The sequence below is a fragment of the Eublepharis macularius genome, chromosome 11, assembly GCF_028583425.1.
Source record: "Eublepharis macularius isolate TG4126 chromosome 11, MPM_Emac_v1.0, whole genome shotgun sequence".
NCBI lineage: Eukaryota > Metazoa > Chordata > Lepidosauria > Squamata > Eublepharidae > Eublepharis > Eublepharis macularius.
In genome coordinates this window covers 67,871,286-67,884,517 of record NC_072800.1, presented here as the reverse complement: position 1 = coordinate 67,884,517, position 13,232 = coordinate 67,871,286, and the positions used below count along the sequence as shown (strand labels likewise).

At 44.5% G+C, this 13,232-nt stretch overlaps 2 protein-coding genes across 3 annotated transcripts in view; both read left to right on the top strand.

Annotated features, from left to right (window-relative positions):
* Positions 1-13,232, top strand: part of LOC129337947 (LIM zinc-binding domain-containing Nebulette) — a 195,594-nt gene that overhangs the window by 134,556 nt on the left and 47,806 nt on the right. The gene's annotated exons all lie outside the window — the stretch shown is intronic.
* The window catches only part of LOC129337708 (nebulette-like), a 60,456-nt gene that overhangs the window by 15,333 nt on the left and 31,891 nt on the right, over positions 1-13,232 (top strand). Inside the window, exon 5 of the mRNA XM_054991624.1 lies at positions 6,080-6,190. Coding sequence (XP_054847599.1) covers positions 6,080-6,190 — 111 coding nt within the window. The remainder of the gene's footprint in view (positions 1-6,079; positions 6,191-13,232) is intronic.

The following is a 13,232-nucleotide window of genomic DNA, read 5'->3' as shown; positions in this document are numbered from 1 at the left end:
ATACCCAAGGTAAGTGAGTTCGGTTTTATGGAATTCACATTTGGACAATTTGATGGGCAGTTTATTCTTCATCAAAGTGGCCAGGACCTTTTGTACCATTTGAACATGTTCTTCCTCGGTGTCAGAATAAATTAAAACATCATCAAGGTACACCACCACCCCTTTGTACAGAAATTCATGTAGAACTTCGTTTATCATGGACATGAATACAGACGGGGCTCCCGTCAATCCAAAAGGCATGACTAAGTATTCATATTGTCCGAGGGGCGTATTAAACGCGGTTTTCCACTCATCCCCTGCCTTGATACGAACGTGGAAGTAAGCATCTTTCAGATCTAATTTCGTAAAGATCTTACCTTGGGCCACGACGTTGAGAAGGTCTCGGATGAGCGGTATAGGATAGGCGTTGTTGGTGGACACTGCATTTAGTCCTCGGAAATCCGTGCACAGTCTGAGTCCCCCATCCTTCTTTTTCACGAAGAGAACTGGAGCGGCGTGGGAGCTAGAGGCTGGGCGGATGAACCCTCGTTGGAGGTTGGTGTCGATGAATTTCCGGAGCTCTTCACGTTCATGGAGACTCATGGGATAGAGTCGTCCTTTAGGCAATGAGGCTCCGGGTAAAATTTCCACCGCACAGTCCGTTCGTCGGTGCGGGGGTAGAGTATCAGCTTCCTCCTCCGAGAAAGCATTTAGAAAAGGCCAGTACAGTTCGGGTATTTGGTTGACTTCTTCTTGGGTGAGAAGGGCCTTTTCTTTGTATGTTGGGTCTTCGCCCCAGTTTTGATTCCAACGGTGAATTTTACAGTTGGCATGATTGAAGGTAATACATCCTTGAGCCCAGTCTATGTAGGGATTGTGATCACATAGCCATTTGCTGCCTAGAATTAACGGGTACTTGGCAGTAGAGCTGATGACAAAGGACCTCTTTTCCCAATGTTGTCCCATGCCTGTGATCACCGGGATGGTTTCAGTCGTGACCGGATTCATGCTGGTACCATCCATTTGTTCAAAAATTACTGGATTTTGTAAATCCCGAGTTGGTAAGACCAGTCCATTGACTAGAGCTGGGGCTATGATGTCTCTTGAGCAACCCGAGTCAATAAGAGCTTGCACTCGAATGTGCATTTTTCTCTCTGGGTTGATTAGAGTCACTGGCATGAATAAAATGGACCCAGGTGGCCGGTTCCGTGCAGGGACGGGCTTAGGGCGGATCTGTCGTTTGGGCCCTTTTACGACAGATCCATCTCGTTTCCCGACTGGGGACTTTCTGGATTGACTTCTGCAGATGGGGAAGCGGGATCGTATTCCATAACTTCTTCCGCTTCCAGCCCTCTTTCTGAGGCTGGCCTTTGGGAAGCGCCGCGGCCTCTGTTTGCTCGTGGAGCTGGAGTCGGGCGTTGGAGCGTAGGGAACGGAGCAAGGGTTGGACGCCTTAATTGAAGCGGAGGTCTTTGCACAGGCCGGTAGGGGCATTGTGCTGCAAAGTGACCAGCCTGTCCGCATTGCAAACACAGCCCTCGTTGCCATCTAGCATCTCTCGCTCCACGGGTGGCGTAGCCAGCTCCCCGAGCTCCCTTCTGTAAGGTCAATGGTCTTCTTTGTCCCGTTTGTTGTTGTTGCTCAACCAAACGGACTTCTAAAATGCGATTCTCCACTTCGCAAACAAGTTGGATCCAACCTAACAACGTAGGGGGATTGTCTTGCATGAGGGCTCTGTCCAAAAGTCTCGGATTAAGTCCTTGTTTGAACATAATAATTTTTGAGGACTCCTCACACCTGGGGCACTTGGCAGCCAATTGTCGGAATTTCGTGATATAGTCTCTCGCTGACATGCTGCCCTGCTTAATGGCCTGCAATTCTGTTCGGGCCCTGGTTTCCTCTAAGGGGTCTTCATATTGTGCTCTAATAGCATCTACCAACCCCTGGAGAGTATCGAGTTCTGGGGCCCCGATATTATATAGTCCTACGTACCAGTCCGCTGCTTTCCCTTGTAAGCGGGAGCCGAGATGTTCAATTTGGCTGGCCTCGCTGCCGAAGAGGTGTCCCCACCGGTTGAAGAATTGTACGACTTGCACTAGAAAAAAGCCCAGTTTGGAGGGATCCCCATCAAAAGTGGCGTCCAGTTTCACCCAACCCATTGGGAGGTCTTGCCTCGGAGCCGGTGCTGGGTAGAAGTCCGCCGGAAGCATCAATGGCACTTGAGGTATGGGGGGACCCGGTTGTGCTGGCGGCGGCATCACCGGTTGAGCCGGGGGTGGCGGCCTCGGCTGGGCTGGCGGTGGTGCTCTCGGCTGGGCTGGTGGTGGTGCTCTCGGCTGGGCTGGTGGCAATGCCGGAGGTGCTGGCCGTAGCGGTTGAGGTCGGTGCGGCGGAGTAATGATCGGCCGCTGAGGGGTGGGTTGGCGGGGTCGTAGTGGTGTAGGCCCCATCGGTTGGTTCGGAGGTGGTCTTATGGGCTGTTCTGGTGGCAAACGAATCGGCTGCAGCGGCGGGGTTAGTTGTGGTCGAAGCGGAAGGGGCCGCAGCGGCGAAGGCCGAATGGGTGGAAGGCCGCGCGGGCTTGCCCCCCCAGGCGTTGTTGTTCTGGGAAGCATCGGCTGATCTTTTGGCGCTGGTAGACCATCTCCCGGAGGTTGCCCGACGGGAACAGTTTCGCGCGGTTGACCAGGGGCTCCCTCCCCGGATGGAGCCACGGGTGCTCCCGCTTGGTCCGGCCGGACCGTTATAGGGGAAGTATGGGGGGGTATTACCGGTGTATCACTTGGCTTTTCCTCCCCTTCCGTAGGCCTCTCAACGGGGGTCTCGTCTGGCGGCACATCCCCTCCCGTGATAGGAGGTTCGATGGGAGTCTCACCGGATGGCACAACCGGTTGATCCCTTCTCGGTGGAATTTCCCGCTGAGTGGGAAGTTCCTTGGGTTGTTCTCTCGATTCGCCAGGATAGGTGCCCCCCTCGCTGGTAGGTGACGACCGCTGCTGAACTTCCTCCATCGGATAGGAGATGACACTTTGAAGGGTAGCTATCTGTATCGCCATCTCTTCAGGAGACAGTCTTTCTCCTGCCCCCATTGAGGAAATTAAATGAATGGCGTGAGCCAAACTTTCTTCCATATCCAACAGCTTAGCTTCTAATTGTTGCATACGACTTGGCCCTGGTTGTTCGCTCAGGGAACCTTCATTCGCTGTACTCACCGGGGAGAAAGGGCCCCACGGAGGAGGGTCCCCTTGGACTATTCGTGACCTCGCGGCTAGAATTCCCTTGGCCATACCCGTCACGGCCGAGATGCTGGTATCTACCGCATAGGTGCGACCTCGTATCTGCTCCCAACTTTGCTCAGGGACTTCCGTTGGCTCTTTCCACGGAGCAAGTTCGGAATAATCCCAACTCAGGGCGCCACGGCGAGACGTGTCCCCCTCCATCTGCTCAAACGTCCTGTTCCAATATCGCCATGGTTGGCTGCTATCTAGTTCCGGGACGGTTTCTAGGCTTCGGCGCCCTTCCATCGAGACTCGTGGATGGAGTCCACCTGCCCGGCGCTCTCTGGTTTCTCGAGGTCTGGCTCCCCACTCCGACGGGGTGGGTACCGAGATCAAGGGGAGAGCGGTTGCTTTCGGCCTTGCCCCAAGGTTGCTTTCGGTCTCGTTCCGAGTACTGAAGTCGATGAGAGGCAGGGTAGAAGTGGAGGCTCCGGTTCCGTTCCCGGTTGCTCCCAGCTCCTGGGAGTCTTGGGTTTGCACCGGTTGATTGTCGGGAGACGCATACGGATCAAACAAAGGATCCCTGTCCGGGACAACCTTGGATTCCGCTGGGCCCGACGCAGACATGATTGGTAACAAAATGTCAGACTGTGGCTAGATAAGGTACTCTCTGCAAGATTCCCTTTAGAAGCAAGAATAAGTCCAATGTCTGGCAAAGGAAGCTTTATTGCAGAAAAGATCCATTATAGTCCACTGTCCTGAATAGGAGACTCAGGATGGTACATGATCATTGTTACCAATGAAGAGCAAGCATAGGATACAGAGTAACAATACCCATCTGGAACAGCCTCCCCCCACAGTTCTCAAAACAACATCTTTCAGTCCTGGGAAGCTGCTCTCCTTCAAGGCCAATGCCTAGTGGAACGGTGTTAGACAAAACAGTCTCCTCTGGTGGGAATGCTGCCTGGGAACTGGTGCACCTGAGGAGAAAATACTTAAACACTAAAAGCATTAGAAAATGGAGTCAGTATAGTTAAGATATATACTGGACCTGACAAATGCAACATTCGCAATTCATCATCTTCATAAACAAACAGACATACTGCGTCAAGTATTGTTGCCAAGTGCTTGAATAACTGTAGCTACAGAACAAGAAAAAGAAAACTGAACTGCCTACTGACATGTTTTAATTTCACGTTTTTCTTGGATAATTTTGTTACCCTGATAAGAAACAACCATAGGAAATTTCTGTCAAATGTGATAGAAAGTATATAGACCAAGTCATTTGCTGTGTTTTGTATTTAATTGTGTTTTTCTCTTCATTCCTTTCATGAGTCATTCGAAATATTTTTCCCTGTGTGGTTTTAAAAACAGAGGGAAGTCACTAACCCACTTTTTTAATTTCTGAGAAGCATTTTACTAAATAAACTTTCTGTACATAAAATGTCCTATCACATTGTTGTTATTTTATTTATGCAGAATTTGCTGATGTTGAATTAGCTCATATACAGGCATAAATATTAAGTTTACAATAAATTGTGAATCAGTAATCCTACCAAATCAGTAATCTGGGGGGATTGCAGAGGTGTTTTTTTAAAAAATGAATACATGCAAGTTAATTAGAATCACAATTCAATCACAATCGCAAGTTAATTTTGCTCACAAAATTATTTACTTCTAATGACTTCTCAGAAATTGTAATACTAAAATGAACTAATCTCCTCAATGCCAAATTCAAGGGACTAATCTGTCCTCATCTAGAATGATTTCCTTGTTACCTTGGATACAGTGGATTAATCTTTCCTACTTGTGACTGGATTCATTTCCTTAGTATATGTGAGTGTCCAAAGGTATCATGCTCCCTTAAATGCCTCCACCCTTTCCCCTGTCCTGTGATGAAACCTCTTACAACTCAGGATAAATGCCAAGGTTTGCAGCGCAAAAAAATAATTTGGGGGTTTGCACTCTATACAGGCACAAAGGCATTAATGGACCTTACTGACTGGCAGGAGCCAGCCAGTGCCATAGAACCAGCCAGTGCCATAGAAATGAAGATGGAAACAGCCAGAGAAGGAGAAGGGGTAGCCAGAGTCACACTTACACCGTAGTCACTTTTAAACTATGGAGCTTCACGAGGCCCAAAGGCAGAGTGGACAATTCCTGTAGACGGGCCATGGCTAAAGCAGATAATAAAAGCTGTGAGCACATTAAACAATGTGTATCAAATATTTGAGGGTAGTGTGGTGGCATACCACTATAGTAATAATTCAAGCACAAATTTCTATCCATGGTAGAATTAAACAGTAGAAAGGATGGAGCTCTTGTAGGGACTGATTCCAAGACTATGATTTCACACATAACTTAGTAGAGTAGAACAAGTTCACCCTAATCTCATTTTGAACCCAAATAGAACATAAACAGTGCTCAAGCAAGCCCACCATGACAAAAATATATGTTTGCAAATCCCCCAAAATCATAATATTGCTTATCTTGCTTGGCTTATTTATCATGGCCTCTCTCTTTACAATCTCCTTAACCAAGTGACTTTTAAAAGCACTGGGCTGGATTTCACAGATCCACTAACAGTGAGGTCTTCCTTCAGTATAAGACTTCTGACTCATCATGGAAGGCACCTTGCACCAGAGGAAGGTGCCACCATTAGCTGGACAGATCTGTGGGATCCAACCTATTTGGTTTCTACAGTGCAACCCTAAGGAGAGTTACACCAGTCTAAGCCCACTGAAATCAATAGGCTTAAACTGGAGTAACTCTGCTTAGGATTGCACTGTAAGTTTATTACTAGAGAAAATAGTCAGTGGTATGATCTATAAACTTCCCTATTCATCACCAACATTAAGTAATATAAAATCTATCCTTTTAAGGTTCTCTACAAGCAGAAACATGATGCTGAAAAGGGAACATCAAACTATGCACATATGAAGGAGCCTCCAGATGTTAAGCATGCCATGGAAGTTAATAAACACCAAAGTAATGTAAGTATTTTCTTCTGTTAATTTGTGTTGTTTATGTGTATGAAATTAAGCTGTGCAGCCTTAGTACCAGGTGGATTATTCCTGCTCATCCCAATTGACATTTTAATATATAAAATCAATTTTTTAAAAGAAAAGCACCTTTATGTCACTTGGTTGTCAGAACTTATTCTTCCTTATGAATGAAGTAAAATACAAATTTCCATTCAACATGGGGGATATTTTTCTATGTTTATTAAAATGTAAAAATAATACATAATTACCAATCTTAACTGTATTACCTCAGAAATCAGAGAGCAATATAAAATATCAGATTTTAAAGAGAAAACTTATATAACCTTATTGTAATTATTAGTCATGGATTTAATAAAAACTAGCAAGACAATTGGCAAGTCTTTTGTCAAATGTATTATCTTTTAAATGAATAAGGTTAATAATTTAAGCCATTTCAGTAATTTTTCATATCCATATATGAGATATGTATTTTTTTAATACATGTGTACCTCATCCTATACCAAAAAGTACTTAAATGATCAAGGTACTTAAACCTTAATAAAAATTGCATCTTCTCTGAAAGATGCTAGTCACTACACTGCTTTAATGCCCCTTCACTATATTTAGGGAAAGAGGATTGAAGAGTCTAACTTCTGTCTATATCAACTTGAGCAGCAATAAAGTAAATAGGTAAAAACAAACTACTTCTGAATGTAACAGCAGAGTAAAAAGCTGTAGGATAAGGCCCTTTCTTCATGAAATATATAGGGAGCTCGTGATTTTTTATGGGTCTTAGAAATTTTGATTGCTGGCTGGATTCCAAAATGGATCTGATTAATGGATAACTGCTAATTCTTCAGTGAAGCCAACATCTGCATCTACTATCTTAAAAAAAAAACAATTACAGAAAAATTCGTTGAATATTCATTGGAAGGTGGAATGCTAAATTAAGCAATGTAAGATGTATTGGATTGTGCTTTTCTTATTTCACATATAGCTGTGGATTTTCCCCCCAAAAGTTTTTACTATGGTAGTATTGTCTGAATAATCTTTGTATACTTATACCAATACATTTGGAATGATCTTAATGGCAGTTAATATGTATAGATGTGGGCGAGAATACAAACCACGATGAAACTAGTTTCATGAGCCTCATAGGACTTCGGTCTTCTTTTCTTCTTCAATGACTCCTTTATGCAGCATGGCAAATTGTTTTTGAAACTGAGAAGGTATTCCATACCAAAATCAAAAAGAGTCCAGTAGCACCTTTAAGACTAACCAATTTTATTTTATTGTAGCATAAGCTTTCGAGAATCAAGTTCTCTTCATCAGATGCCTGATCCGAACTGGTCAAATACAGAAGAGGAGGGGAGGGGAAAGAACGGGACATATATCACAAGAGGACAGGATGCAATTAGTGTGAAGGCAATCAAAACATTCCTTTGCTTGTAAATGTAAACATCTCCTTTTGGTGTGGAGTCAGTTTGCCGTGTTAGTTTGCCGCAGTGAAGGTATACAATTCCTATGTAGTATAAGCCCTCGATAACCACAGCTCTCCCTGCCAGCTGCATCTGACAAAGAGAACTGTGGTCCCCGAAAGCCCACACGCACTCAGGCTGAGATAATTGACAAACAAAGCTCACACCAGGCGTCTCTGGGCTCTGCAACTGACATTCTCCCCTTCACCAATCTCATCTCTGTTTGTTGCGTGTCTATTAAATTCTCCATCGCGTCTTCTACTGTTTTAACTCTCTGCTGCGTTCCTTTTAATTCCGGTTGGGATTCATGGAGGTCTAACGCAGCTCCATTCGCGGAGCTGACCGGACTGCCGTTTTAACCGGCCGGAGGGGTGAAAATAGCCCGCGGCCGACTGCTCTCAGGCGGGGAGCAGGCAAAGAACGCTCAAGACCCTAGGGTGAGCTAGATCTCGGACGAGGGGGGGCTCTACACAACGAGTCTCCCCCCGATCCTTGAGGTCCCACCTTGCGACGGGTCGGCTATAATCTCTGCGGCAGTTTTGGGGCCAATTCGGCTGGCATAAGACCTACATACCCAAGCTTCGATTGGGAAAGGAAGCTGAGAGGAGAATTTAAGATCGAAACAGCGATTACAACCCGAGAAAAGTGAAGAGAAGGTAAAGATCGCTATCTTTTGATACGGGACAGATTGACAAAAACAGAGAGGAAAAAAAGTAGATTTTTAAACTGCAACAGACTAGTGAAAAGGAGGTGAAGACTCGGCAGGAGTTATATTTTAAAAGAGACTAAGTTTAAAGAAGTTATTAAAGAAATCGGACTATTGTTTTGAATACCTGTGGCTGTGGAGCTGTGGGAAAAAGACACCATCGCGAGACCTGCTGTGGGAAGACGGGAGACAGGAAGTGCGTAATAACAATAGAGTGGCTGGAGAGAAGCGGCCCTTGCCGAAGGACAGGAAGTAGGGAATCGCCATTTTTGAAAGGGGAAGGGTCGCGGCTTCAGCGGAAGAGGAAGTAGGCCATCTTGGATTATAACATCATAGAGAAACCATAGAGAAAAGACGCCCGACATTTTGGACACTTTGAAAGTTAATTTTGGCAAGAAGATTGGGACATTTGAAAAAGAAAAACGTTTAATTTTACGCCACGGAGTTAAGGAAGAGAGCGGATTCGTGGGAGCGAGCTAAAGCAAGCCCCACGATGTCGAAAAAAGAGTGGCAATCGGCAATAGAAAATTTGGATAAAAATCTGGACAAAAAACTTGTAGATATGATCAAAGAGCTTAAGGATACGAAATTGGAGCTTATTAAAGAGGTTAAAGAGGTTACACAGACAGTAAAGTCGGAGCTGTCAGAAATGAAAAAAGGTATGGAAACGATTAGTAGTTTTTGAAGGGTTTCTGTTGAACCACAGCGACTTTTAAGTCTTTGGTGGAATGTCCTGGTAGATTGAAGTGTTCTCCCACTGGTTTTTGGACGTTTCCATTTCTAATGTCAGATTTGTGTCCATTTATTCTTTTGCGTAGAGGTTGGCTGGTTTGTCCAATGTACAGAGCAGAAGGACATTGTTGGCACATGAGGGCATATATCAGATTGGAGGATGAGCAGCTGTAAGAGCCAGAGACAGTGTAGTTGATGCCATTGGGTCCTGTAATTGTATTCCCTGGGTAGATATAGGGGCAGAGCTGGCATCTGGGTCTGTTGCAGGGCCTGGTACCTGTGCTGGTGACCCTGCTGGCCGATTCATGATTGTAAGTGAGAAGTCGTTTAAGATTGGGGGGCTGTCTGTAGGCAAGGAAAGGTCTTCCACCCAGGACTTCTGAGAGAGAGGTATCATTTTCCAGGATGGGTTGTAGCTCCCTGATGATACGTTGGATGGGTTTGAGCTGGGAGCTATAGGTGACAACCAGTGGTGTTCTGTTGTTAGTTCCTTTAGGTATGTCCTGGAGCAGACTGTTTCTGGGTACTAGTCTGGCCCTGTTGATTTGTTTCTTCACTTCATTTGGTGGGTACTGTAGTCTCAAAAATGCTTGTTGTAAATCTCTTAAGTGTGAGTCTCGGTCGAGAGCATCGGAGCAGATACGGTGGTAACGTAAGGCTTGGCTGTAGACAATAGACTGAGTGGTATGTTTAGGGTGGAAGCTGGAGGCATGTAGATATGAGTATCGGTCTGTTGGTTTCCGGTATAAGGTGGTATTTATTCGTCCATTATGTAGTTGTACAGTGGTGTCCAGGAAGTGTACCTGTTGTGTAGAGTGGTCCAGGCTTAGGTTGATAGTAGGGTGAAAGTTATTGAAGTCCTGATGAAGCATTTTTGAGACCAGCAGGGTCACCAGCACAGGTACCAGGCCCTGCAACAGACCCAGATGCCAGCTCTGCCCCTATATCTACCCAGGGAATACAATTACAGGACCCAATGGCATCAACTACACTGTCTCTGGCTCTTACAGCTGCTCATCCTCCAATCTGATATATGCCCTCATGTGCCAACAATGTCCTTCTGCTCTGTACATTGGACAAACCAGCCAACCTCTACGCAAAAGAATAAATGGACACAAATCTGACATTAGAAATGGAAACGTCCAAAAACCAGTGGGAGAACACTTCAATCTACCAGGACATTCCACCAAAGACTTAAAAGTCGCTGTGGTTCAACAGAAACCCTTCAAAAACAAAATCCAACGGGAGGCTGCTGAATTGGAATTCATATGCAAATTTGACTCTGTCAAGCTGGGACTGAATAGAGACTATGAATGGTTATCACATTATCACAGGTAACAGATTTCCTTTACAGAGGCGTGGTCTGGGGGAGCCCAGAGATGCCTGGTGTGGGCTTTGTTTGTCAATTATCTCAGCCTGATTGCGTGTGGGCTTTCGGGGACCACAGTTCTCTTTGTCAGATGCAGCTGGCAGGGAGAGCTGTGGTTATCGAGGGCTTATACTACATAGGAATTGTATACCTTCACTGCGGCAAACTAACATGGCAAACTGACTCCACACCAAAAGGAGATGTTTACATTTACAAGCAAAGGAATGTTTTGATTGCCTTCACACTAATTGCATCCTGTCCTCTTGTGATATATGTCCCGTTCTTTCCCCTCCCCTCCTCTTCTGTATTTGACCAGTTCGGATCAGGCATCTGATGAAGAGAACTTGATTCTCGAAAGCTTATGCTACAATAAAATAAAATTGGTTAGTCTTAAAGGTGCTACTGGACTCTTTTTGATTTTGCTACTACAGACTAACACGGCTAACTCCTCTGGATCTATTCCATACCAGTTTTTGATGTGATACTGGGAATAGGTGCTCAAAGGAAACAATAATGGAATCTAGGTTTCTCATGCCTCTTGAAAGCCAGTGTGATATAATGGTTAAAATGCTATACGAGTCTAGGATCAGTGAGGCCCAGGTTCAAATCCCCACTCTGCCATGGAAGCTCACTGGGTAAACTTGGGCCAGTCATACTCTCTCAGATTAATCTATCTCATAGGGAAGTTGTGAGATTAAAATGGATGAGAGGAGAACCATTTAGGGTCACCACTGGAAGAAAGGCAGAATAGGAATAAATAGGAATGTACAATTTGGTGTATCTGGTTTTTAAAAATACCTGTTTGGTATTATTTGGATATCTGTCTTATTCATGTATATTCGGATAAACAGAAGTTCACATTATGTGGGTTCGTGAAACTAGTGACATGATTTTTTAATCCTTTCAATTGTTATAAAACTCACGTTTAAAAATCTTTTCCAAGATCCTATGTTAGTCTCACATTTGTGAACAGGAGTTGTTTAGCAAAATCTATACTAAAGCAAAACCAAGTCTATTTGTAAATATTATAAAAGTTCCAATTCAAGCAGAATTCTTTCCACCATTTAGGAGCATTGGGAAGACTTCTGAACTGATTGGTGATTCTTGTACCTTGCAAAACAAAACAGAAGTCCAGTGGCACCTTAAAGATTAATAACATTTATTCCAGCATGAGCTGGTCATGAGTCAGAGGACATTTCCTCTGAAAGCTCATGCTGGAATAAATGTGGTTAGTCTTTAAAATGCCACTGGACTTATGCTTTGTTTTGTTATAGTAGTTTAACACAGCTACCCCTCTAGAACTGGTACCTTGCAGCCTGCTTTTATTTTTTTGTGTAGCAAATAAGAGTGTGCATTACAAATAAATGGTATTTTTCAGATCCAGGTATTAAGAAGATTATAAATATTGGTATTCCCATATATTTAAAGTCCTTTCATACCCGTTTGGTATTTGAATCTAGGGGTTTGGAGGGGAGAATTCCAAAATTAACTGGGTCCATTATTCCTTATGGGGGAATCTTTCCATGGGGGAGTGGCTAGAGTAGCTGTTTTTCATGCAAATCATACCAGAATTGCCATGAAACTGGTGCAGCCTGTCCACTAAGGACTCCCTCCCTAAGTTTCAAGTTGGTTGGGTCAAGGGGTCCAGTTCTACAGGCCCCTGGACAAGATGCCCCAGCTACTCTCCATTGTTTCCTATGGGGGAAAATCCAATGCTTTCTCTAGGGCAAAGAAGCCTTAATCAAACACACAAGAACAGCCTCTGACCAAAGACCTCCCAATGCAAAAAGAAGCAATGCCAGCCAGAGAATCCCAGCAGAACCAACTTGGTATCATAAGTAAGGCATGGCGAAGCTGTAGCCAGGTGGCCAGATTTTCTGTGGGCTATGAGAGAATCATCATCATCATTGGATAGACAGTTGAACTCCCCCTGACATATGTTGCCATTTGCTGGTGAAAGCTGGCTCCTTCCCCCATCCCATTTTTGCCCAGGAAACCTGCAAAAGCAAGAGAAAGAAGCTGCTGCAACCTTTAAAATGCTGGTCCTGGTTATTCCTGGATGTTCACAGGAATAAATAGGATCAGAATACTAGTATATTGGACAATCTTGGATATGGATCCAGATCCCCAAATATACCTAGATAATACTGATAAATTATTTTTGGGGTGTTTTTTCAAATGGGAAATACCAATGCACACATCCCTAGTTGCAGGATATGAGGGGTCAGTGAAGTCTCAGCAGATGAATAACTCAACAGATATGTGCTACATAGGGATGTCCAAATGCAACCATGGCAGTTTCCAGATGGCTTACCTGAAGCCGCTCCATGCCGCAATGTTGTGGATCGTGCAGGGAAAAATGCAAAATACTGCATTTTCTCGCGCGAGTTTTGCGCGACGTCGCGCAAAACTCTCGCGAGAAAACGCAATATTTCACGTTTTTCCCAGCACGATCCACAACATTGCGGCATGGAGCGCCTTCAGGTAAGCCATCTGGAAACGGCCCATGTTTGGCTAAACATGCATGCTCACTAGACTCTTGTCCATTGGAATATGATTTCACTTCACAAGTGAAGCTTACTCAATTTAAAAAAAAACAAAACCCTAAGGACTGGATCCAAATGAACTTCTTTTACAAATTCCTATCATGAATACGGACAATATATAGAAAGAATTAAACTGAAGGGAGCCATGGCATTTTTAGCTTAACAGTGCAATCCTAAACAGAGTTACTCTATTTTAAGCCTGTTGATTTTAATGGCCTTA